This window comes from Lynx canadensis, chromosome D3 (genome assembly GCF_007474595.2).
Source record: "Lynx canadensis isolate LIC74 chromosome D3, mLynCan4.pri.v2, whole genome shotgun sequence".
Lineage (NCBI taxonomy): Eukaryota > Metazoa > Chordata > Mammalia > Carnivora > Felidae > Lynx > Lynx canadensis.
Window position 1 is genome coordinate 65,922,804 of NC_044314.2, and position 25,696 is coordinate 65,948,499.

General features: G+C 52.1%; 2 protein-coding genes across 2 annotated transcripts in view; one reads left to right on the forward strand and one right to left on the reverse strand.

Moving 5' to 3' along the window:
- Nucleotides 1-21,334, forward strand: part of CDC45 (cell division cycle 45) — a 33,352-nt gene extending 12,018 nt beyond the window's left edge. Inside the window, exons 8-19 of the mRNA XM_030292413.1 lie at nucleotides 1,505-1,566; nucleotides 3,294-3,344; nucleotides 4,701-4,820; nucleotides 6,419-6,550; nucleotides 6,834-6,932; nucleotides 7,524-7,685; nucleotides 12,920-13,058; nucleotides 13,142-13,225; nucleotides 14,831-14,949; nucleotides 17,485-17,561; nucleotides 19,533-19,599; nucleotides 21,206-21,334. Coding sequence (XP_030148273.1) covers nucleotides 1,505-1,566; nucleotides 3,294-3,344; nucleotides 4,701-4,820; nucleotides 6,419-6,550; nucleotides 6,834-6,932; nucleotides 7,524-7,685; nucleotides 12,920-13,058; nucleotides 13,142-13,225; nucleotides 14,831-14,949; nucleotides 17,485-17,561; nucleotides 19,533-19,597 — 1,110 coding nt within the window. The 3' untranslated portion in view covers nucleotides 19,598-19,599; nucleotides 21,206-21,334. The remainder of the gene's footprint in view (nucleotides 1-1,504; nucleotides 1,567-3,293; nucleotides 3,345-4,700; nucleotides 4,821-6,418; nucleotides 6,551-6,833; nucleotides 6,933-7,523; nucleotides 7,686-12,919; nucleotides 13,059-13,141; nucleotides 13,226-14,830; nucleotides 14,950-17,484; nucleotides 17,562-19,532; nucleotides 19,600-21,205) is intronic.
- Nucleotides 21,335-23,960: 2,626 nt separating this feature from the next.
- CLDN5 (claudin 5) lies at nucleotides 23,961-25,451 on the reverse strand. The gene has a single exon (XM_030292347.1). The coding sequence runs from the start codon at nucleotides 25,274-25,276 to the stop codon at nucleotides 24,620-24,622; it is 657 nt and encodes a 218-aa protein (XP_030148207.1). The 5' UTR covers nucleotides 25,277-25,451; the 3' UTR covers nucleotides 23,961-24,619.
- Nucleotides 25,452-25,696: the final 245 nt, after the last annotated feature.

Consider the following 25,696-nt stretch of genomic DNA (forward strand, 5'->3'; position numbering starts at 1 on the left):
CATGCTCTCTCTCTGTCTCAAAAATAAACGTTAAAAAAAAAAAATTTTAGAACCATAAAAGCCTGATTTGAATCTGAGCCTCACAACTTCTGCTGTGTGACCTAGGGCATGTGGGGCAGCCTCTCTGAGACTTAAACTTTTGCTCCTCCATAAAAGGAAGAGAACAGCCCTCATTTCAGAGGCAGTTGTTAGGATGATCCTGCACACCCAATAGGTGCCCAAAGGACAACAGCTATTATTTTTGTTCACCATCAAAAATACAGAACAAGTCTGTTTATAATTACCGAGGCCCATCACTGCATGTGTTATGGAACAGAATTTCACATGGAAAACCTACTGTGTTGACTGTGGCAGGGATTTTTTTGCTTTGTTTTGTTTAATTAAAAAAAAAATTTTTTTTTAAGTTTGTTTACTTATTTTGAGAGAAAGCATGCACAAGCAGGGGAGGGGCAGAGAGAAGGAGAGAGAATCCTCAGCAGACTCTGCGTCATCAGTACAGACCTTGATGTGGGGCTTGAACTCATGAACTGTGAGATTTTGACCTGAGCTGAGATCAAGAGTCGGACGCTTAACCAACTGTGCCACCCAGGTGCCCCTGACTCTGGTACTGTGGAGCAGAGCTCAAGGCTGTAAGGATCCCTAGAAAATTAGTTTCCAGTAAAATATGTGTTCGGTGTTAGCATTTGGCCCTGGGGCCTTGAACTCTGAGTGCCATATTTCCAGTATCCCTTTTAGTATCAAGGTCTCATTGTCCTTTGAAAGATCATCTTTTTCCCTCTCTGCTCTGCCCCAGCACATGGAAAATTCCAAGCAGTGGGAGGTGGGTGGGGCAGCAGACGCCCAGCTCCCTCCAGATTTGTGAATCATTCCCTTGGAAATCCTCTCTGGTGGGCAGCCCAGCATCGCACAGCCAATGGGACTTTAGAATCTTCTGGTCAGACACTGATACCCCTTGTTGTCTCCTACCAAAACCCAGACTATGCTCACAGGGAGTTAGTTGCTTCTGTCTGCAGACAGCCCTGTTAGAAAGATCTTCCTCACAGAGGTCCTGAAGCACCCTTCCTCTGTAACGACCAGGTGATGAGAACCAAGGCCCTGCTTCATCCAGCCTTCCTGAGAGTGTGTGTAAGCCTGCCAGCCAGCCAGGAGGAGTGTGTGGACAAAGGTCCCTAACCTCCTGGCTTCATTGCCTCCCCAGGTATCACTGAGGGACCCAGTGAGATGTGTAGAGGCACTAGCACAGTGCTGTACTCAGGTGTTCTCCCTTGCATGATGAAGTATGTACATAGAAATGACTAGTTAACAGAGGAGACCATGCAGATGACTTGAGTTCCTCTGTCTTCCTCCCTTGGTTTGGCCTGGAATCCACCAATGCTTCCTTCCCTAGTTGGGAAAACCTTCAATCTGCAGGGGCTTGGCTGGGATCCTGGACAACCCAGCCCTGGTGCACACCCTGCCTAGGAGCACAGCTGCCTTGGACCTCAGGCTTCTTTCTTTCTTTCAGTCAGCCATGGTGATGTTTGACCTGGCGTGGATGATGTCAAAGGACTTGAACGACATGCTGTGGTATGTAGGCCCCAGTCAAGACCAGTGCTGTGTGGGGCTTTCTTCTCCAAGTAGCCTTGTCCTTCCACAGTGAGAACAGGGTCTGGAAGAAGACATCACTGTGTGGTCCCCACCAGGAACATTGGACACAACCCCTTTCTGGGAATAGGCATAGCCCTGGTTGTCTTCCTTTGAGGCTTTTGTCTGCATACAAACTCCTAGGGGAAATGTAGGGAGCATTGTCGGGTGCAGAGGGTCAGGGGGTGGGGCCCGAGTGCAACTCTAACCTTCCCACCCTACCACTCAGCCTTGCTGCCTCGTAAATTCAGGTGACAGTAGGAGTGGGAGATTTGACTATGGCAGCCTTCGTCAGGCAGCTTTGCTTCCCTGGTGTGCTGTGAAATCTGGTACAGGAATAACCCTTAGCCCACCTCTGAGTTTGCTGCACTGGCTGCAAGCAGGAGCACCCAGCACATTGGGGTGCTGTACACAGGTTGGTTTAAAAACTAAACCCAGAGTCTGAGGGAAAAAAATACAGGTCCGGCCTGCTCCACCCCCTCGGTCCTCTGCTCTAGTTCTGGTTTTCTCCTCTACGAGATGAGGAGGGGATATTCTTTCCAGGCCTGAGCCCATGGTGGGGATTGTAATGGTCTTTGCTGAATCAGGGTTTTATGACAGCCGGGGGCTGGGGCAGGACCAAAGCCCTGGTTACACCTAGGCCCCAGGGTGCTCTGTCATCACCCTAAGCAGATGCCTACCTGCCATCCTCAGGTTCAGCTCTCTTAGCCTCACCTGCACCCCCTGCTGTGTGCTTGGGGGCACCCTTGACGGCCCACTCACAAGTACCTCCAGTTTAGCATTGATGTCAGAATATGCCCCCTTGAAATGCCTCCAGAAAACTCCAGATATAGCACAAGAACAAATACAAAATAATCTGATACAAAATATATGCATGGGAAGGTTGGAAGGAGGAAAGGGTGGGCTTGGGAAGACGCCCCATGGTGGCATGTTTTGAAGAAGACCTTCTGAGAAGGGACTCACTGCACTGACAGATATGGTGGGGTGCTCGAATGCCCTGCCCCCACATGAACCTTCCAGGGCCTCTCCATCTCACTTCTCCCAGCATCTTTGACTATTCTTGGCTCTGGTCCCAGAGGGGGTTATTGAAGGACGCTGCCTGGGGACTGACAGAGGGTAATACCTGAGGTCTTGGTTCCTTCTGCCATGGGCTGGCCATGGTCCTTGGGGAGGTCAGGCCAGCTTGGGCCTCCATCATCTCATCCACAAAAGATGAGCTTAGAGACAGGACCTTGGAAGGCTCTTATGAGGCCTAAATTCTGTGACTCTATGTCCTGCCATTTCATACCAGGACAACAGACATGGACTTGATGAGGGTCTGTTGTGCTGCAAGCCATATTGCAGAGGGGCAGGTGACATGAGGGGCTTGGGGGTGGAGTGACACACCAGGACCCACCAGCAACTGAGCACCGAGTCTGCTGCAGCTCTGCTCCAGAAAGATGAGGGTGGAGAGTGTTGGGGTCAGCCAGCTCCCAGAGACCATGTCAGGCCTGCCATCCTTGCCCTGGGAGCGCTCCCTCCTGTGCACCAAAAGCTCCCACTGCTGTGCTGCTATGCTGCGAGCCCTGAGTTGGCTCCATAACCTTATACCCTGCAGAGGAGAGACTGTCAGGCGGTGGGCCTGGGCCAGGCCATGCTCCTGTGAGCTTTGTTGCACTCTTCTCTTCCAGGTGGGCCATTGTTGGACTAACGGACCAGTGGGTGCAAGACAAGATCACCCAGTAAGGATGCACTCACTCAGGCTGTCAGAGGTTGGCCTGTGCTGTGGCCATGTGCATGGCCTGGCTGCAGCCCAGTTTTGCAGTGGGAAGATGGGTGGCAGAGCCCTGATGAGGAGGGGGCTGGCCTTAGGCTTGGATCCTTGTCACCGAGGAAGGGCTTAGAACTAGGCCTTGTGTGTCTGCTTCATCCACCCTCGGGGAGCCCAGCAGGTGGAGCCAGAGGTGAGAGGAGGGAGCTCAGTATCCTGGCTCTCCATGTGGTCCTTGCAAGGTAGACATGGGGGCTCTGGGAGGAGGAGGTGAGGACCCCAGGAGTCCTACCAGGGAGGGTGGATGTGATCTCAAAGGCAAGGGGAAGGCTGGCAAGGACTGCCAGGAGGGCTGGCATGGAGCCGAATTCTCTTTTGCCCCTTGGTGAGCGGGCTTTAGTGCTCCCCATCACTCCTGATGGAGAGCTGAAGGGCTGCCCCAGAATAGAAATACCTGGGAAGCATGGGGTGCCGGCACCCCCTCTCATCCGCATTCTGGTGGCCATCAGGTGAGGACTCTAAGAGAATTGACAGGGACCCCTACCCTAACCCTGTCCAAGAACACTCCTTGTGCAGTTTACAGAGGCCCCAGCACCCCCATTCCCTGCCTCTCCACCCCACTCTGCCCACCTGAGTCATATGGTGTAGCCTAGGGACCAGGAGGGTTCTGAGTCTCACAGGCATGGATACCTTGCTGGGCCTTGTTCCCCCTTCTCTCTTAAAGATGGCATGCGTTGTGTGCAGCGCCAGGCACTGTCCCTGGCCTATGGCAGCCCCTCACATGAGGCTCCACTGTCACTGTCCTGCTCAGTGGCCATCTGCAGGTGGACCTGGACTGGGGTCTGCCCTCTCCTGCTGTGCTTAAGAGGATCCACACCCTTTGCTGTGGACTACTGTCACTATGTAGTCCGTCCACTTGACTGTGACTGCTGGACAGGGCTCTGGCCTCCCGCAGTGCCTGCCCTCAGGAAGCCTCAAATAAGTAAGGGCAGGACAGCTGCCACCCAGAGGAGAGTGCAAGGGGGCAGGGGGCTGCGGCCAAAACCCACCCCTCCCAGCTCTGTCTACTCACATGCCCCCTTGGGCCTGGATCCTCGTCGTGGAGGAAGGGCTTAGAACCTAGCTGCCAAGGCCCTGGTGCCACAGCCACATTTGGCTTTGCAGAGGTGGTGGACCTTCCTCATCCTGACAGGAACAGCCTGTATGGTAGGCTAGCCCCTTAGCCTGTGAGGGGGGTCCCCCGAGGGAAGGAGGGAAGCCACGTGGCCTGGCTGCACGTGAGGGAAGAAGGCGTCCACCCAGGCGGCTGGCAGTGCTTTCATTCCAGGATGAAGTACGTAACGGATGTTGGCATCCTGCAGCGCCATGTGTCTCGGCACAACCACCGGAATGAGGATGAGGAGAACTCCCTCTCTGTGGACTGTACACGGATCTCCTTCGAGTACGAGTATCCTTGTTGTTCAGGCCGGCTAAGCACAGGCAGCACCCCTGCCCTCAGTTTTGCTCAGCCACACACCACTTTATCACCTCTGCAAGCCCAGCCCACATCCCCCTGGGGGTGGTGTGGTTGTGGCTGTGAAGTCGCAGGCCTGGATTGTACTGCTGTGTCTACTGTGTACCCAGGCAGGCAGTGGATGAAACAAGAGGCTTTGAGAAAGGGGTCCTGGTGTGCTCTCCAGGCTGGGCAAAGCACCAGGTACTGGGGAGCGGACTCTGTCCTGGCTCTTCTGTATGGCTTTGGCTCCTAAATGCCAGTGCTGTGTTCAGAAGCATCATCTATTTATTTACGGCTCATTGTAGGCCTGGTGTGTTGCAGGGCCTGTCTGTGCAGTGCGGGCAGTTTAATGATGAGCGCAGACTCTTGCCAAGCCCGTCAGGAAGCAGTAAGCCAGCATGTGATTACAGAGCACAAATGTTCCATAAGAAGGTGGGGCATTGATGGAGTAACCAGGGGGTTGTTGGGTGGCAATACTCAGGAAAGGCCTTTGGGGGGGGCTACATCTCAGGCTGAGACTCAGACACACGGGGTGGGAGGGAGGACAGCCTGGGCCAAGACCGTGGCTGTGCAAAGGCCCTGAGGAAGGGACTGGAGAGGTGAGTGGAGTCTGAAAGTCAGAGAGCCCAGGGCAGTGGGAGGTTGAGGAGGTTGTTGAGTTCAATTCTTTATGCTTAAAAGGTCCCTGGACTGCTGGTTGCAGGGAGACAGACTGGCAGCCATAGGTATAAGGCAGGGCTGGGGCCTGCTGCTTCAGTGGTAGGTAGTGATGGCAGGAATGATGCTGTCCTATGCCTGCTGGGATGGATGGGGACCAATAAACGTGGATTTGGATAGGTGAGTAGAAGGTCATGTCTAGGAAGAGGTGTTAAATGTGAGGCATCTGAGCTCCCAGGATTGGAGAGCCCACCAGGGCCTGACACAGGATGTCCAGGGATCAGGTCCCAGCCATCAGGCTGGGCAGCACTGAGGACAGAGCCCACCATGTGGTCAGAGCCAAGCCTCAAGGGGAGATGTGTTGGCAGAAATGGTGTCAGGGCACCAGCATGACACTGGGAGGCAGGCAGAACCAGCCTGACATCCTGCTTAGACCCTTGGGACGGGGAAGAAGGGGCACACAATGGGGTGGGGACAGGATCACCCTCACACACAGCCATGCTCACAGCCCCACTGGCAGTAAACAGTGTGTTTAAGAAGAGGGGGTTTTGTTCAGGGGGGGTCCAGCAGAGAGGCGGGTGTGGGAGAGGGCCAAGCTAGGTGTAGCATGCAGGGAGCAGATGTGATGACAGCATGGACTGCCCTGTGTAGCCATGAGGACTGTCTCTGTCACCACAGTACCTAGACTCTCAGAACCCCTGCGCCTCAGTTTCCCCGTCTGTCCAACAGTGATAATGGTGTGCAGACACCCCCTTATAAGCTCTCCATACGGGTCAAATGAAGCTAAGGAGGTGTAACTGGTTGTGCAGGCAGGCTCTCTGGGGATGGGTAGGGCCGTGCACTGCCCAAGCCACGGGTCACTGCCCAGCCACTGCCTCCTTGACTGGGCCCAGCCTCCGCCTGGCACTCTACCAGCACTGGTCCCTCCATGACAGCCTATGCAACACATGCTACACTGCAGCCAGGTTCAAGCTCTGGTCTGTGCATGGGCAGAAGCGTCTCCAGGAGTTCCTTGCAGACGTGGGGTGAGTGACGCCTTGCAGACGTGGGGTGAGTGCAGAGGCCCCCCCACTCCTCCCACCAGGGGAAGGGTCCCTCCCCTTGGTTGTGACCAACATTCAGAGGCTGCCTATTTCTACCTGAAGTGTCTCACTCGGAGACCCTAGAATATTGCCCAAAGGCCTACATATGAAGACCCCTCTCATGAGCACTGGGACTCCTTGTAGGGTGCTCTCAGTCCCACTGGTGCTTGGTGACCTCCATCTGAAGCCAGGTTACTCATGTGACTGGTGCTTGTCATCTTTCTAGCCTCCCCTTGAAACAGGTGAAGCAGAAGTTCCAGTCCATGGACGTCTCCTTGAAGGAGAATTTGCGGGAGATGATCGAAGAGTCTGCAAATAAATTTGGGTAAACACATGTTTTTCGGCATTAAGCTTTGTTCAGGCTTCAGCTTTAACCTAAAATAATGCAAAAACAAGAATACACAAGCAAATATGACCTGTCTAATCTTTCCCAGAGTTTTGAGTTCTCTTTGGTTTAAAAGTAGGTCCAGGTCTAGAGAAGTCCGGGTCCTTACATCCTGGGGCTGAGGTGTAGACCTCTAGGTCAACCTGGTCTATCCCTGACTGGACACAGGAAATAGCTGTGGGAAGGGCCCCCTGAGGCCAGGTTCAGGCGCGCTCTGCCTAGAGGGTCCTGTGGCTGCTTCTAGCATCCTGGGACATGGGAGGGGCTGCACACACATCTGTGCTCTTTCCCCCAACCAATAGGACAGCTTTGGACAAGGCACTCAGTGCCCCAGGTTACAGGGCTATTATGTCAGGTCTTCTCCCCCCCTCCATTCTTGGACCACAGTGGTCTTGCCTTGTGCATTAGCAGGAGCCAGGGAGAGACAGCCATACATCTGCTGGCCCAGCCTGGCAGTGAGAGCACCCACAACTTGAGAGCACTCCCACATGCACACAGGGATATCAGCCATGTTGCTTGCTCCCATTGCAGGATGAAGGACATGCGCGTGCAGACTTTCAGCATTCACTTCGGGTTCAAGCATAAGTTCCTGGCCAGTGACGTGGTCTTTGCCACCATGTCACTGATGGAGAGTCCCGAGAAGGACGGCTCAGGGACAGATAACTTCATCCAGGCTTTGGACAGTCTCTCCAGGTAGTGGGCCACTATCCCTCATCCTAATACTCTTCAAGGAGGCAAGTCACAGGAACCCCAGGGGCATGGGGGTGACTGTGTCCTGCAGAAAGTAATCGCAGTCCACCAGGGGAGCATGTGACACATTTCCTGTCCATCTTCCTCTCAAACCCTTTCCTTCTCCTTTCTTTTTGATTTTTAATCATCATTTCTTACCTCCTTGACCCCTTCAGTCATTATTTGTGGTGTTTATTCATTCTTGTGAGTTTTTTTCTAGTTTAATCTTCATTTATCAATTATTTGCCTCTTATTTCTAATTTTTTAATTTCATTTCCTGAGATGTCTCATTTTATATTTTGTTTTTAATGTGTCTGAGCTTGCTTTGAAATAGAACATTACAGTGTTGACCTTCTGGGGGCACATCTTTCTAGAGTACTTTCATTATCGATATAGGTATGCTATTCTCCCTATTCCCTTTTTTCTGATAGTAACTTTGAGAGGATTTGACCTTGCTCCTTGTCTGTTTCTCATTTTTTGTGTGTAAATTTAGCTTCCCTGACTTTCAGAGGAGGCATGATTCAGACAGCTTTCTAACTTCAGAGAACTGCCACTTCTGTTGCTGTGCAGTGTTAAAAAATGTAGGGGTCTGCTTTCTGGGGTTTCCTGCCCTGTTCCCTGACATACTTTTTTTAAACAGCTTTACTGAGTTATAATTCGTACACCATATAATCCACCCATTTAAAGTGTACAATTCAGTGGCTTTTAGTATATTTACAAGGTTGTGCAAATATCACCACTACCTAATTTTAGAACATATTCATTGCATCAGAAAGAAGCCCCCCATTCCCCTTAACCATCACCTCCCAAATCTCCCATCTCTCTGAGCCCTAGGCAACCACTAATCTACTTTCTGTCTTCATAGATTTGCTATTTTGGACACTTCGTATAAACGGGATTGAACAATACATGTCCTTTTATGACTGACTCCTTTCACTTAGACTAGTGTTCTCAAGGTTCATCCATGTTGCAACATGAAGAAATTTCCTTCCTTTTTCTTGCAAATAAGACTCTATGGTATGGATATACCACATTTTATTCATCCATTGGTCAGTGGTAGTTTCTACCTTTTGACTGTTATGAATAATGCTGCCATAAATACACATATATAAGTTGTGTGGACGTGTTTTCATTGCTCTTGCGTATATGCCTGAGGATGGAATTTCTGGGTCGTATGGTAAGTCTGTTTTATCTTTTGAATAATGGGTAGACTGTTTTCCAAAGTGATTACATCATTTTACATTCCATCGGTAGTGTATGAGTTTGAATTTCTCCACACCCACGATAGCCATCCTAGTGTGAAGTGACGTGAAGTGGGATCTCATTGTGGTTTTGATTTGCATTTCCCTCATGGCTAATGATGTTGAGCAGCTTTTCATGTGCTTATTGGCTATTTGTAGATCTCATTTGGAGAGCTGTCTATTCAAGTCCTTTGTCCATTTTTAAATTGTCTTTATTATGGAGCTGTAAGAATTGTTTCCTATATTCTAAATATAAATCCCTTACCAAATACATGATTTGCAAATATTTTCCCCCATCCTGTGGGTTATCTTTTCACTTTCTTGATACAGTTCTTTGAAGCACAAGGTTTTAATTTCAGTCATATCCAGGTTATCCTTTTTCTTTTGTTTCTTATGTTTTTGATGTCATATCTAAGAAACCACTTCAGAGTTTTATAGTTTTTGCCTTTACATTAGGTGTATGATTCATTTGAGGTTAATTTTTGTGTCTGGTGCAAGGAACAGGTTCAACTTAATCCTTTTGTATGTGTACATCCAAATTGTTCTAATACCTTTTGTTGAAAAGACTTCTTTCCCCCCACTGAATCATTTTGGCACCCATGTTGAATATCAGTGAACTGTGAATATGAGAATTTATTTCTAGACTCTCAGTTCTGTCCCATCAATTGGTGTATCTGTCCTTGTGGCAATACCACACGGTTTTGATTACTGTAGCTTTATAGCTAGTTTTGGTTATTCTGTGTTCCTTGAAGTTCCATATGAGTTTTAGGATCAGCTTGTCAGATACTGCAAAGAAGTCATATTGCTTTGGACCTATAGATAAATTTGGGGAGTATTGTTGTCTCAACAATAGGAAGTCTTCCAGTCCATGAACATGGGATGTTTTCCCATTAACTCAGATCCTCTTTAATTTTTTTCAAGAACGTTTTGTATTTTTCAGAGAATAAATTCTTTTTGTACTTCTTTTGTTAAATTTATTCTTTTTTTAAAATGTTTATTTATTTTGAGAGCACATTCACAAACAGGGGAGGGACAAGAGAGAGGGAGAGAGAGAATCCCAAGCAGGCTCCACACCATCAGCACAGAGCCTAACTTGGGGCTCGATCTCACGAACCTTGAGATCATCACCTGAGCTGAGTTCAAGCGTTGGATGCTTAACCGACTGAGCCACCCAGGTTGCCCCTGTTAAATTTATTCCTAAATATTTATTCTTTTTGACACTATGGTAAATGGACTTGTTTTCTTAATTTTATTTTTGTTTACTGATTGCTATTGCATAGAAATACAGTTGCTTTTTGTATATTTATCTTGTGTCTTGCAACAGTATTGAACTTATATATTAGCTCTAATAGTTTTTTTGTTTGTTTGTTTTTAGTTGTAATAGGTTTTAGTTATTTCTTAGGATTTCCTGTATACAAGATTATGTTATCTGCAAATAGAGATGGTTTTACTTCTTCCTTTCCAACTGCTAGAACCTCCACTACAATCCCAGGTACATTTTTATCTGTACCTTCTTTTTCCTTTTTCATATTGTCTCTGTCTTACTCAATTTTGATTCCATCTTGGCAGTTTCTCCTCAGTGAGGGACCCAGAGTGGAAAGGAGCTCTGGCTGGTCAGAGCTAGACTGCTACGGCCCCCTAGTCTTTACCATGTCCCCTTGCACTTTATCACAGCTCCTGCACTCACCTGCTATTGGACAGGGTAAAACTCTCACTTTGAACCACTGTGCCCCAGTTGCCTGGTGTTTTTAAACATTCTTAGCTCTTGCTGCTTCTCTGCTCCCTCCCACACTAACTCCCAAAGATACACCAGTCTTATGGCCAGTTGGTGGTCTATTCCCCCTGCTTATATTTTGGGGTCTACAGTGTTCCCTTATTCTCTTGTCGTGAGAGTCCTAGATTTTTGGTTTTACAATGTGGTTGCTCTATTTTTATCTAGAAATATAAGGAAATCCCAAAACTATAGTATCAACTGTTGATGCCCTCATCCCAGAGTTGATGGAGCAGTTTTAGACATTGTTTACTGACTTCCTGCTATGACAGAATATTTATTCCTCTTTTGTGCTCCTTTCCCTTCCTGTGCCACTGTTTTTAGCTCCTTTGTAACTGTAACATACTTGCATCTTGCTCTATCACCATTGTCTCTTTTCTCCCTACTTTGTAAGAAAAAGATATTAGCATTCTTACTTTTCTCCTCCCTATACCTTCTACTTTGTGAAATCTATGCTTTTATATTTTTAAGGTTAATAACACTTGGTTAGAGAATAGAATGCAAGTCATCTCATCCTTGACTATAGATTTGATTCTAAAAGATGAAAATCAATGTTCCAGAATCACTCGTGTGCAGTGATTATGTTACTTTCTGATGATGCTCTTTGTTTTTCCTGGAACTCTTAATTGCCTTCTTTATAATATCCAGTTTTTTCCTCAGCTCTACTTCCAGGAGCTATTCCTTGAGTCCCTTTTGTCTAGGAGAGCCTGGGCTTCTGCCTTCTGACACCAGCCTGGACCTGCAGCTCTCTAGGCCTGCTGTTCGCTGCCACCACTGATGTTTGGCACTGACTGTGCCAGTCCCTGGCACTGACTCTGCCCTGGGTTGGAGCCAGTGTTTCTTAGGGTCCTTGTCTTTGGTTTTTTCAGCCTTTCATTTTTTTAGAGCATACTTCTCTTTCTTTAAAGAAAGAGCACATATGAGGTAAATGTTCTGAGTTCTTGCACATCTGACAATATCTTTATTCTACCCTCACCTGGTCCCTGGTATAGCTTGTATACAATTCAAGGTTGAAGGTAATTTCCTGTTAAATGTGGATTTTATTGCTCCCCTGTCTTCTAGCAGCCAGTGGTGCTAATTGAGGTCTGAGCTATCTTAGTTCTTGTTTCTTTATCAATGCCTCATACCCCACCTAAAAAAGCTTGCAGGATTTTTTCTTTTATTTTCAGTGTTTTGTGATTTCATAGTGATGTGTCTTGGGTAGATCTTGCCTCATGGATTGTACTGGGTTCTCAGGCGAGCCCTTTTGATCCAAAGCCCCAGATTTTTCAGCTTGGGAATTCTTTTGTACTATTTATTACTCCTCTCAAACATACATATGTGTTTTTTTTATTCTTTCTTTCCTGGAATAATGCTCTGTCTGATTTTTGCCTTATGTTTTCCATGTTTGTCTTATTCTTGGTGTTAAGGAAGCTTCTTGACTTTATCCTTTGAGTGAATTTTTTATTTTTTTGCAATCACTTTACTTTCCACAAACACTTTGAGTTTCTGATTGTTCCTTTTTCATGGCATCCTGTTACTGGTTTACAAATATCTTAGTTGCCCAAATTCCTTTGAAGATTTTAATTAGAATTCATTTCAAGTTTTCTTTTGTTCTCCAAATTATCTCTGTTTCACCTAGGGTCACTTTTTCTGGGCATAGGCATTTCTCAAATACCTGGTGGTCCTCATGATCAAGAGGGGGAGCTGTGGAAACCTGGTGAGGCACTGGGTCTTTGGGTATAGCATACAGGCTAGAAGGCATTGCTTCATCTTGGCAGGTCGAGAGCCAATATGACACTTTGAGACCTTTAACTTCTTGGTGCACTTCTCCACAGAGTTCATTTTAATGTATTTAGAGGAGAACCCTCCTTTCGTGGGGGGAAGGGTAATAATCCATCCGTCAGGTGAGGTGTCCCTGATCCTCCTCTTGGACCTTGCCCTGGCCCCTCTGTCAGAGCCCTCTGGACACCTTCCAGGTCCTGCTGGACAGTGTCTTCCCTCTGTTGGCTTTCAGTTTCCTGTCTTCTGATGCCCCTCCCACATCTCATGTTTGTCACTGGGATTATGTATGTTTTATTCCTTCCTTTCGTATGAAAGGGAACTCAGGAGGGAAAGAAAGAGACTCTCATCCCCATATACCCTCCCAGGAGCCAAGTGCTCTGTTTGTGACTCTATGCTGAAGCTGTGTGTCTGCCGTGTTACAGGAGTAACCTGGACAAACTCTACCATGGCCTGGAACTCGCCAAGAAGCAGCTGCGAGCCACGCAGCAGACCATCGCCAGCTGCCTCTGCACCAACCTTGTCATCTCCCAGGGGCCCTTCCTCTACTGCTCCCTCATGGAGGTCAGGCTTCCTGTGGACAGCTGAGCACCAGGCCACGCCTGCCAGCAGCCCCGTCTGACTGTCTCTGTGTCCTTCCCCTGCAGGGCACTCCGGACATTGTGCTATTTTCCAAGCCAGCATCCCTGAGCCTGCTCAGCAGACACCTGCTGAAGTCCTTTGTGTGTTCGGTGAGGAACTGGGTGGGTGGGTGCCAGAAGGTAGATGCCCAGAGCAGAGTTTGGACTAGGCGTTAGAGGCTGGCCTTGAGGTACTGGTGGCCGTGCACCAGCTGTGGGGTCTGAGGAAAACGCTCACTTTTTCTGAGCTGTGTTTTCCTCAGCTGACCCTTTGGAATCTTCTAGTTCCTAGAAGCTCTGATTTTGTTACTTGGCCATCCTGGTCTCTTGGACAAGTAGGAAGGGACCTCATGGAGAATGTGAGGCTACGGCTTATGTTCAGCTGTGGCAGATCAGGGAGAGATGAAGTTGGTTGTAGCACAGACTTGCTTCCTAGCAAAACTTTGTTTTCTGAGCTGGCTTTCCCTTTTCCATGTGTGGTTCCATCTTTTGTATGGCCTAACAGCCTTCTTTGCCTTGGCCTGGAACACCCACCCCTACCCAGCTAATATCAGGCTAACACACCCCCTGGGTATGATCACAAAAGGGATGATCCCACACATGTCAACAATCAAAGTCTTACTCTGCTTCCTGTATGACAGTTTACACTGGGGGCTACTCTAAACAAAATGTTTAATAGGATGTTGACATTATCTCATACCACTGAACTGACCTATAAAATGATTATTTGAGTATTATGTGAAGACAGTCAAATAATGACAAAAGTTGGACTAGGGACAAAACATGAGCTCTAAAGTTGTCTAAGCTTCTTTTATTATTATTTTTTTAGTGTTTATTTATTTTTGAGAGAGACAGAGTGTGAGTGGGGGCAGGGCAGAGAGAGAGAGAGAGAGGGAGACACAGAATCTGAAGCAGTCTCCAGGCTCTGAGTTGTCCATACAGAGCCTGACATGGGGCTCAGACTTATGTACCACGAGATCATGACCTGAGCCGAAGTTGGACGCTTAACCAACTGAGCCACCCTGACGCCCCTGTCTAGGCTTCTTTTAAATCTCAGCCTCCTTGTTTACCAGTTGTGTGATGTGAGGTCAATTATTTGATCTCTTGCCTCAGTTTCCTCATCTGTAAAAAGGATGAATGAATATCCGCTTCACAGGACCCATCATTTATCAAATATTCCTTAAGCAGTCACCACCAGCCAGGCTCTGATATCATAGGGTGACCAATGACCCTTGGATACCCTTCAGTCCTGGACAAATCAGGATAGTTGGTCACCTCTTTTATAGGGTATGGGTGCAATGGGTACAGCAGTGAAGGAAACACATGAGTCTCCATGTTGAAGGCGGATGCATGCTGGCAAGGGGACAGATGACAAAAGATTATGTATGGTGTCAGATGGTGGCACGCCATGGAGAAGCTGAAGCAGGATGACGGAGGGGGGTTGGTTGGGGGGGTCCTCCTGGAGAAGGTGACAACTGCTTCAGGACCTAAAGGAGGTGAGGGAGGGAACAACCAAGGGACGCTGGCACAGAAGGAGGCTAGGAATAGGGTGTCACAGCGTGGGGGGCAGCTGCATGGGGACTTGAGCATCTGTGGTGAGAGAAAGCCCCTGGAGGTTTTTGGAGAGTGGGTGGCTGGCCCTGTTAGAGCTTCTAGGCATGGAGTGGTGCGCTTGCCCTATGGGGCTGTGACTAAGGGTGCAATTTACCTCTGCAGACAAAGAACCGGCGCTGCAAGCTGCTGCCTTTGGTGATGGCCGCACCCCTGAGTGTGGAGCAGGGCACTGTGACTGTGGTGGGCATCCCCCCAGAGACCGACAGCTCAGACAGGAAGAAGTGAGCCGGGTTCTGCATCTCCTGGGAGTTGGGATCTCAAGGGGTGTTATTGGCCCATGGGTTCTGCTGAGTTGGGTGATCTTTGCCCTCACCACCACACCAAGGATAGCCTTTTCCACCATGTGGCGGGACTGTGAGGGTTTAAATATGTGGGCTGCAGGTTAGCCACTGAGCCTCTGTCTTACCCCTTGACTGGACTTTTGAATTCTTTTAGTTTGTTCAAGGCCTCCCAGACAAGAGTGTCTGGCTCTTCCAGGATCCAGAATGGGCTCCACACCTACAGCGAGGTGTGATAAGGTATCCTGGCTCTGTGTGGCCTTGGGCAGGAACCCCAGCCCTTCCTGGGCCAGAACCCTCTTCTGAGGTACAAATGGTTTATACTGAAAATCTGAGGGGTTTCAGGTCAGCCACCCCAGAAATTAGGCTTCACCTGTAAGGATCCTTGAGACCAACTCTGTACAATGCCTTCAAATCCTTCATGAGTGATCACCATCTTGTTGGGGCCTCACACTAACCTTTGAGGAGATCCAGGCAGTGTCTCCCATCCCTTCCCCCACCCCAATGAGTCAGAGTCACTATTCACTAAATCCCCACTTCAGACATTTGCCAAACATTTAAAAGTTTAGTTGTAAGAGCTGAAATACCAAAGATCATTCACTAGAGTGTGTGCAGGGGCGTGCACACCCAGGCTGCTGCCTGCCAGCACAGAGTTGCCATTCCAAAGTTGAGCTCACTTGCACCCCCATGGTTTGGGCAGCAGGTGGAGAATCCAGCACACCACCACCACCCCCCCACCCCCCCCACCCCCCACCGCCCGCATGCTGGCAGAAGCCTGCAGAACTGCTGTAGTCACCCAGACTGGGGTGGTGGCTCCCTGTCCTCCCTCAACCTTTTCGTTATTTAGCGTCTAGGAAACGTTTTGGACTTTCGTCAGTGGTGTACTTCTGCATTTTGTTTTCTCACCAAGTATCGGCCCTTTATGCACATTTTTTCAAAAGTGACTTCTAGCAGTAGGAAACCTGTTAAATGAAGGTGACAGTTTACCTGTCATCTTCTATTGGATATTCAGGCTGTTTTTAACTTTTTGTTATTGTGGACATTGTACCAGTGGGTTTGTGAATGCATAGGTTCATCTTCTTGTGCTTTTGAGAAACTTCTCCCACCGTCTTCTAAACGTCTTCCCTGCATCTGTTGGGCTGAGTTCTTATTCTCCTCCTGCAGCAAGATCAGGTTTTCTCCTGCCCACTCCATCCAGACATTGTATTGGCCAACAGGCAGGGCCTTGAGGGGCTCCCCAGTTCTCCCTGCTGCCCCCTTCATGCTCTGCATGGCCAGAGAGCCCTGTGACTAATCCCAGGGGCTATGTGTGACCATCCTTTGCCTCTCTGGCAGAGTCTCAGTGCTCCCCAACACATCCCAAGAGGTGACCTTGGTCAGATACTGAGTGACAGCTGGCAGCAAGACACCTAGCCCCCAAGTGGGGCAGCTTGGGGACCAAGGACCACTAGTGTCTTGTGCTCCTCAGTTTTCCCAGTTAGCTCTTATTGGCCTCTGCTGTGGAAGACGCTGGTCTTGGATCTGGATCAATCCTAGCTCTGGTTTGTGAGCTTTGACCTCCTTCTGTGTCTGCAAAGGCCATTTAGGTAGCAAGTTGGGAGAGACAATGGACTTTTTTTAAGACAAATGCTTCCATGTTGCTGGGCTGCTTTCCAAAGCTATGCCATGGGTCTTGGATTCAGTCATATGGGGTGGAGCTGGCCAGGGGCTCCTGGGCTGTGTTCCCAAGACAGCCAGCAAGCCCTTCCCCCACAGGCCACCACAGCTGCCTGCGTCCTCACTCCAGTCATCAATCTGTTGCTGTATGTGACTGTGGTTAGTGGTTCACTCTGGCTGGTATGCAGTCTCGAGTGAGAGTTGCCACAGAGGTTTGAAGCACTCGCCCCTCCTCTTCCTGTTCTCCTTGACTGTGACCAGCCCGAGTCCCTTCCCCATGATGCTCTCCCTCCACTGCCAGCCCTTACTACCTGCAGCAACCCTGAGCCCCCAGGGGTTGGGTGTGCCTCCCTGCCGCACACCTGCACCCTTGATGCTCCTGCGCCCCTGAGTTGTGGCCGCACACTGTAGCCCGGCCCTGCAGGTTCCTCCCATCTCCACCCTGTGTGTGACCCAGCCTTGGCCGAGACTCCCATCCCAGCATGCCTCCCATTGAGCCTCTGCTTCTGTCCCAGCTGCCGGCACGGTGGCAGGCACGAGAGAGGCTACAGTCAGGGCATACCCTGGGAGGTGCCCAGGGACACTCATGCCCTGAGGGCTGAACGGGGTCCAGCTGGATGCTGAACAGCAGCAAGAGAAGGTGACTATCTAGTGAGTGTGGGTGAGACCTCAGAGGACAGTGGCCCAGGAAGGAGTATGAGTGCCAACAGGTAGAACCGGCGGCCAGGGAGGAGTCTGGGCCAAGTCTAATGTCTGTTCTGGGGACTTAGGAAGGTCCATTACAGTGGATGGGTTCCCAACAGACCTTTTATATGTCTGCAGCTTTTTTGGGCGGGCGTTTGAGAAGGCAGCAGAGGGCACCAATTCTCGGACGCTGCACAACCATTTTGACCTCTCAGGTAAGAGTTTGCTGTACTGGCGCCCTTTCAAGGTCAGCGCTGGCCTTGAACTAGGGAAGCTGGCATCGCTAGAAATACCTTGCAAGCAGCCCTCATTTTTTTGGAGCCAGCCCCGAACCAGGTGGCTCAGGGAGCTCTAGGATGCCCCTGCCTCTGGTGGGCTCCCAGGGCAGAGAGAGAACAGGTATTGCCCATAGAGCCATAAGCCTGGCTTCGGCCTTACAGTCCAGCCCTTGAGACCACTTCACAAAGGAGTCCTGAAGACTGGCCTCTAGAGCCTCCTGTGCCAGCCTCACCCATCAGGGTCACCTGCCTCTTCTGTGGGTATGGAAACAGGGCTTATGGCAACCCAAGAGCACTGCCTCTAAGGCTATGCTGGCCACCACTGCAGGCCAGCAGCTCTTATCTGTGTTATCATGAAGGGTCCCACGTAGTCCTGTGACAGCCCAGGTACTGGCCCCACCCTTATGTTGCATGAACCCAGAGAATGGAAGAGCCCAGTCCAGGGGGTGGCTTTGCAAGCTGGCCAGTGCCCCCCACAACACCCCACAGTTTTCTCCATAGGCCAGCATGGAACATAGTTGACATTTAGCCATATTTACTTTTTATTCTCACTGACAGATTTTTAAGTAAAACAGACATGGTGACCCCTCACCCTTTGTATTAGTGTGCTCGGGCTGCCTTAACATCATACGTAGACTAGGAAGTTTAAACAACAGAAGTACGTTTCTCACCGTTGTAGGGGCTGAAGTCCAAGATCAAAGTGTACACAGGATCGTTTTCTTTTGAGGCCTCTTTCCTTGGTTTGCAGATGGCCGTCTTCTGGCTGTGTCCTCACACAGTTGTCCCTCTGTGTCTGTGTCTTTGTCTCCTTATAAGGGCCCCAGTGAGACTGGATTAGGGCTCCCCCATATGACCTCATTGAACCTAAACACCTTCAAGAGCCCCCTCTCCAAATAAAGCACATGCTGTCTGAGGCGCTGGTGGCTAGGCCTTCTACTCAAGAACTTGGGGAGAATATACTTCAGCCCATAACCCCCATCTGTGAGAAAGGACAGTGTCTTTCATCACCATCAGCTGATTTGTTACAATGAATTCCTACCATCAGTGACCCAGTGTTTATCCCAGCTGCCTCAGTCATCTAAAGCCAGCTCTTTCATGCTGGGCCCACTTGGGCTGTGGCTCTATGTTGGGTGGGTTCAACCCCAGCAGCAGCACACACCAATGTGGGAGATGTTGGTGCTGGCTGGCCTGCAAGATGTCCCAGCTTCTCACAGAAGATTTGCGGGCTGGGAGTTACTCGGCTTCCCCCATGGGTGGAGAGCAGTGAGGAGGGACACAGCAGAGGGAGCCAGGCCAGCACCCACCTGGGTACACTTGGCCTGGGGTTCCAGATGGCTCACAGGACCAGGCTGGTCCAGTTTTGCCCTGTTTGATGAGGGTCCATGTGCTTGTCTGAGTCTGATGGCCCCCCAGAAATGGAGGCAGTTCACATCGTGTCCCCGTTGTGCAGAGGAGAGCACTGAAGCCGAGAGACTGGCCAGAGCAAGACTCAGGGCCTCCTGCAACCCATGATGGGGCAGGGCTCTGTGTCCAGCAGGATGGAAAGGCCTGTCTCTGCCTAGATCTGTTCTAAACTGTCACATCCCATGTCCCCCTTACTGGCTGTCACTGCCAATCTCCTAGCTGCCCAGAGCGTCCTCCCCATAGACTATAAGCCCAGCTAGCCTCACTAACAGGGCAGCCAGCAGTTTCTGAGGATTAAATACAGACAGTGAAGTACAACCTCTGAGTTCAAAATTTTCCAGGCCTCAAGGAGCTGAGTACATTTTGAAATGTGCTGGAGGGTGGTTCCCATCTTGGATGACTCGGAAGAAGGAGTTCAAACACCCTGACTTGTTTTTCCTACTGCTCCCTCACCCTCAGCCCTACTCCTCCACCTCACGAGGTGTTTTTCTTTCATTACTTCAGTAATTGAACTGAAAGCAGAGGATCGGAGCAAGTTTCTGGATGCACTTGTTTCTCTCCTGTCCTGACGGTGAGATGTGGGGGAGGGGTGGGGTGCTGGAGAGTTCAGGGGGGCTCCCCAGAAGAGGCTGGGGGTGGCCCTGCCACAAAGCCAGCCTTGTTGAAGTGTAAAGAGGGCCCCTCATTCCCTGCTTTGAGTTTTTCCTCCTCAAGCCAGGCTTTTCTACTTGGGTTTCAGACCCAAGCAGTGTTCTAAGATTTGGGACCAACACATTTTTCCCAAGGATGTCCCTGGGCTGGCGGCAGTGCCACAACGGGGCATTTTTGAAAGAGCTAATTTCATTAAGCTTCCTGGGACTCCCTTCAGCAAGAGCTGGCATTTACCCTCTCCTGACCACACTATGGGCTGGGCATCAGTGAATGAAATACAGGCCTCCTGGCACTGCCGGGAAAGAGGGTGACCCCTGTGGGCGAGGGGGGGCAGGGAAGGGACACCTGGAGCTTTGCTGCTTTTTGCAGCATTGTATCAGGCTCTGGGCAAGAGCCCACAGAGGCTCCTATCTGGGCTCTTGTGCATTTGACTTAGGAGAAAACAAAGCTGTTGGCAGCCACTCATCAATAACTATAAAATGTCATCTCTGTGGGCCTGCACCAGCATGAGGCTGTCACTGGCAGTCCACAATGATGCTCACCAGCTGGGGCTCTTTCCAGTGCCACTCATGCCATCTCTCGTGAAGGGCCCCCCACACAGTGGATGCTCACACCCAGCCCTGCATCTCCTTGAGCCCTGGGCTGGAGCCACTGCTGTGGTAGACAGGCCTTGTCAAGGCTCTGAGGTAGGGGTGCCCTTGTTCTGGCCCAGGGTCTTCCTGCTCCCCCACCATCCATAGTGAGTTGGAAACTGTGGAGGGCAGGTGCCTTTCCCCTGTCAGGGCCCCAGTGGGCTCTGCTGAGAATGATATAGGGGGTCTCAGGGACCCCACAGTCCCTCTTTCAGAGTAGGCTAGGGCATAAAGGGCACGTGTTGGGGAGGAACTTTGGACTCAGACCCTTCGGGTCTTCAGCAAGGTCTGTTGGGTACCTCACCAGGCTATGACGGGTTCCTCATCTGAAGTGGGGCTAACACCCCTTGGACAATGAGCACTGAGCCTTCAGATGGGGGCAGGGTGTAAGTTTATGACCGAAATCAAAGGCTACAAGTGGGGGCTTTTGGGTGGGGGGCTGGTATTTGAAGCATACTCCTCCCCTGCGGCCTGCTCAGTGATGATGCCAGTGCTGCTGTGTGCCCTGCCACCATGACAGTGTGCACAGTGAGCCAGCCAGGAAGGTGGGTGGGGGGACAGTATGGGGAGACGTTCCAGGCCAGGGGAGAAACCTTGTGAAGGTACCACGGGGCTGAGACTGGACAGGGCACTGGCAGGGTCTGCAGGGCGATATAGTGGTGGAGGGCCATGAGGCCTTGGAGGTTCTCAAGCAAATGACACCCTGGACCTGGCCAGTGGGCACTTCAGTTCTGGGGCGGCCCTCCACCCATGGTCACCACTCCTCACCTGTGTGAGTGGTGGAGGCTACTCAGAAGCAAGCCCAGCATGTCAAAGGCAAGGCCTGAGCAGTTTGCTTAATTTGGAAAGACGTTAGAATTGTTTGAAATTTACTTTTTTTTTTTTCTTTTCTAGGGTTTGATTTCTTCTGATGCGTCCTCCTTCTCCTAATTTATATTAACTGGGTTTTATTTAGACTATAAGTTATGGACATGGTTTTAGACACCCACAGTGGGTTTTTAATGGAATAAAATGTTTGTTTTAGCTTTGGTGCCTCAGTCTTGGCTCTGGTCATAGGGACAGCACTTGTTTTTGTCTTGAGCCTTCTGTGGATGTGGAGGAGCCTTTTCCTGTGTCCTGGGTAACCTCAAGGCCCAGCAGTAAACAGCATGTGGGGGGGGGGGGGGGGCGGTGGCCTACAGGCTCCCTGGAAAGCAGGGGGTGGTGGATGTCGGGTGCCTCAACACCTGGGCCTCTACATACTTCCTGCGCTGACCACTGCCCAGTGATGCCAGCCAGGACCTCACTCTGCTCTCCCATCACTTCTTCCTGTCCACTTGGCCTTGGCAACATCTCAAGCCCACCTTCTTGACCGTGTCCCCCTGCCAGGCCCACCCTCCCACAGCCATCTTACCCTCCAGCACCTCCTGTCCTGGCACCCCCATAGACACACAGCACCCCCAGGCTGCTGGGAGAGTCAAGCAGATAGCAAGGGCACAGTCCTCACCTGGGAAGGGTGTGGCTGGCTAAGGGGCCCTGGACGGAGATGGCTTAACTGGCATCCGGGTCACAGAAGGTTCGAGCAGGACAGGACCTTGGCAACTTTCAGAGTCTTCAGAACAGCAAGAGTTCTCAGTCGGGAGCTGTGCCATCAGTTGGTGGTCCCACTCTCCCAGATGTCCCCAGAGCCCTGGCAAGGGTTGAGGGAATCTGGAGGCAAGGAGGATGCCATTCCTGCCCTTTAGGTAAGAGAGAGCTGTTGACCTAAGTGTCTGAGGCTATCTGGCTGTTGTGCCTGGAGTGAGGGTGCCAAGAAAGCAGGCTAGAGTGACACAGCCACCTGGGTGTGGTGCCTGGGGCCCTGGGCAGGAGGAAGCAGAGTGGTTTGGGTAGGCTTTAAGTTGGTGGAAAGCCCCAGTGGCCTGGAACTGAGGACATGGGTGGCCAGGTCTAAGGGTGAACTTTGGAAAGGGGCATAACCTTTGGAAAGGTTGGCCGCATTGGAGGCTGGCTCCTCCTGCCTGACCTCTAGTAAATGGAATGTGCTCCTGGCTGGCCTGGCATGAGTCAGGCAGCAGCAGCCCAACTCCTCAGGGCCCTCAAGCTGCCCACCTTGGCCATTCACATCATTGGGACTGTGCTGATGCCTGGGTCCCAAAGGAGTCCGAAAGCTCTAGGCTTGTGTGGGATGTAGCCTTGGGCCTGCACTCCTGGCCAAACACCAGTGTGGCTGGCCCCAGGAGTTAAGGACCTTTGTTTCAGCAGCCCCACCAAGAGCCAAGGCCCCAGATTCACACACTCTTGCATTTGAGGGTTGTTCTGTGGTCCTGGCTACACAGGCCCGGGGGGGCTACTGAGGACCTCTATGCTATGGGACCCATCTCGCTACAGCTCATCCCATTGCAAGGAGCTCAGGCCACCCAATAGTTCAACTCACTGGCTCTGCTGCAAACCCTGGGATTCAGAGCAGTGTTTGTCGCAGCTGTCCTGAGCCCATATTCTTGGGTTCTTCCCCACAGTGGGGAGTCTGGCCAGGCTTGGGAGACTGCTTGCCACTGGATTTGGCCCAAGCATTTCTGGACAGGGTCCCCAAGGCCAGGGTTGGGGGCAGATGCCAAGCCTTTCTGCTGCCTGGGCTTGGAGCTCCTCCCCACAGACCCCTCCCTCCCCCCATCCACGGCTGTCTTTTGCCCTGGCCTTTGGCAGAAGTAAAACTGCTTTCATTCCAAGCACCTAGAATGGGGCTGGAAGCAAGGAGCTCTCAGTGACTGCAATAGATAACTCTGGTGTGCTCTGTTCTCCTGTGACCCCCCCCCAACCCCTGGCTTCCTGGCCCAGGCGAGTACTGGCTCCCAGGGGTCCCACTCACAGGAGGAAGGTTACACAGGGTGCTCCTGGCAGGGGCTGGCACAGAGGTGCTAATGGTCAGTACAACTCTGGGCTGGCTGCCAGGCCAGCTACATGAGTACGGGCCCTGCAGAGTCTGCGCTGAGACTGGCAGAAGAGCCAGGACAAGGGTCTGGAGCCTGGCCCGGGTACTCTCTGGGCAACCTGCACAAGTGCCTCCTCCCCATAGCAACGTGCTTGTGGACCTACAGCTAGCTCTGCTGGAGCCAAGCACACATCCTGGAGTTGCCCGTTCCTGCTGCACTGTTGACTGAAAGGTCCCAGTCAGTGTTTTACAGATGTCTGGTCATTTGCTGTGATCCACAGATAGGCAAGCCCTGAGAGCGCTGGTGGAAAACACCCAACCTGTGGTGCATGGAGCCAGGCCTCTCCTCAAAGCCAGCAGCCTGGCAGCCCACCCTCAGCACTTCCTGCATCTGAAAATGCCACACTCTGGCTGGTGGCTGGGGGACCTGGGATGGGGGGAGTAATTTCCAACCTGCATCCTCTTCTGGGGTCTGCATCACCCTCCTGCCCCAGGCTCTTCTAACTACAGATCTCACCTTCCTGGGTTGCTATGAGCTGTAGCTATTTTTCCCACCCAGTGGGAAGGTGATTGAGTGGCAGGGAGGACCAGGGATAAGGCCATACATCTTCTGGGTCCCAGGGACAGCCCTGGGAGGTCTCCAAAAAAGCCTTTCAGGGAGGAGTGGGTGGGTGGGTGGGTGGATGAGGGGTGCTGCTGGGCACTTGCAGTGACTGGACAGAGGACAGGACACAGGTGGGAGGGTATTCAAACCATTTACTAAGCAAATTCTTACCCTCCCCCACAAGCTGCAAAGGAGGGCAGGGCCCTGGCTCCCCACGCAGGATCTAGTGCCCATAATCCTCTCCTGGGGAGCTGCTGGGGTGAGGCAGGGAGGTCCAGGCCAAGTCTTTCAAGGCCCCCTGGGCTCAGGCCCCGATCTTGGGGTAAAGGTCGGTTGTATACAGCCCTCCGGCAGTCCAGGCTGGGGTCCCTGGGCTTTCCGTCTGCCTGGCTGGAATCAGCAGGAGCCGCTGGGGAGGATGGCGGCATCCAAGACCCTGAGGGTTGGGGAGGAAAGCGGCATTTCGGTCCATTGTCCATTCAGCCTAAGGAACCCCGCGCCCCACTCACATCGGAGCAAGTTCTGCGCACCGAAAAAGAAACCGAGCAAGTCCTTCCAAGTGCGTGGCTCTCGTTCCGGGCAGGGCCCGGCTAGTGGCCGTAGAAGAGAACGGGCTGCGGGCGCGTGAAAGGTCTCAGTCGGCCGGTGCGCCGCGTCCAGGGGCAGAACCGGCCATTCCGCGGAGACTGTGCGCCGCACCACCTAGCGTAGGCTGCGGTCCATGCACGACGCCCCTGGCCAGTCCCGCTTGCGGGAGTGGCCGGCGTGAGGGGCCCCGCCGAGTCCAGCGCCCTCAGACGTAGTTCTTCTTGTCATAGTCGCCGCTGGCCGTGGGCCGCCGCGGAGCGGAGTACTTGACCGGGAAGCTGAAGTCGGGGCGGCCAGCGCAGACCCAGGCGCCGCAGCACACGAGGCCGCCGCCGCACATGAGCAGCGCCGAAGCGGCCCAGCCAATGTACAGCGCCGCGCCCAGTTCGTACTTCTGCGACATGGGCACGGTCGGGTCGTAGAACTCACGGACCACGATATTGGCGAACCAGCAGAGCGGAACGAGCGCCAGCAGCCCGCAGAGCGCGTAGAGCGCGCCGCCTGTGAGGGCCACGCGCGCTTTGGCCGGGCCTGGGGCCACGCAGGTAGTGCACTGCGCGCCCGCCAGGGTCACGAAAAGCGCGACGAGCGCCAGCAACACGGCGCCCACGGTGAGCGCCCGCGCCGCCTGCACCTCGGTGCTCAGCGCCAGCACCGAATCGTACACCTTGCATTGCATGTGCCCGGTGCTCTGCACCACGCACGACATCCACAGCCCCTTCCAGGTGGTCTGCGCCGTCACGATGTTGTGGTCCAGGAAGGCAGTCACCTGCCACATGGGAAGCCCGCACGCCAGGATCAGGCCCACCCAGCCCACCAGGCACAGCACCAGGCCGAGGATCTCCAGCGCGGCCGACCCCATGGCTGAAGGCGAGATGGGCGCCCGACGGCCCCCGGGCCTCCGGGCCTCCGGGAGGGCGCGGCGGTGCCTCGGTGGAGCGGCTTTGTAGCCTGAGAGGGCCCTGGTGCCTCTGCGCCCGGCTCACTGCCGGCTCACCGCCTCCCGTCCGCCGCTCCAGCAAGTCTGCTCCACCGCCTCAGAACTGCGGGCGCCTCCTGGGGGGGGCTTCCCATTTGAAGGTTCGGGGGCGGACCCTGCGCTGCGGATCCAGCCTCTGGTCCGCGAGTAGCCAATCCGTGCACCGGCCGTCGACCCTCAACCAATCACAGCCACCCCCGGCATCCGGAGTTAGGGAAACAACTGCCTAGGGGGTAGCGGAGGGCGCGGGGACCACTCCTCTCCCGGCCGCCGCCCGGCTCTTGTCCAGAGCTGGCTCCGGAC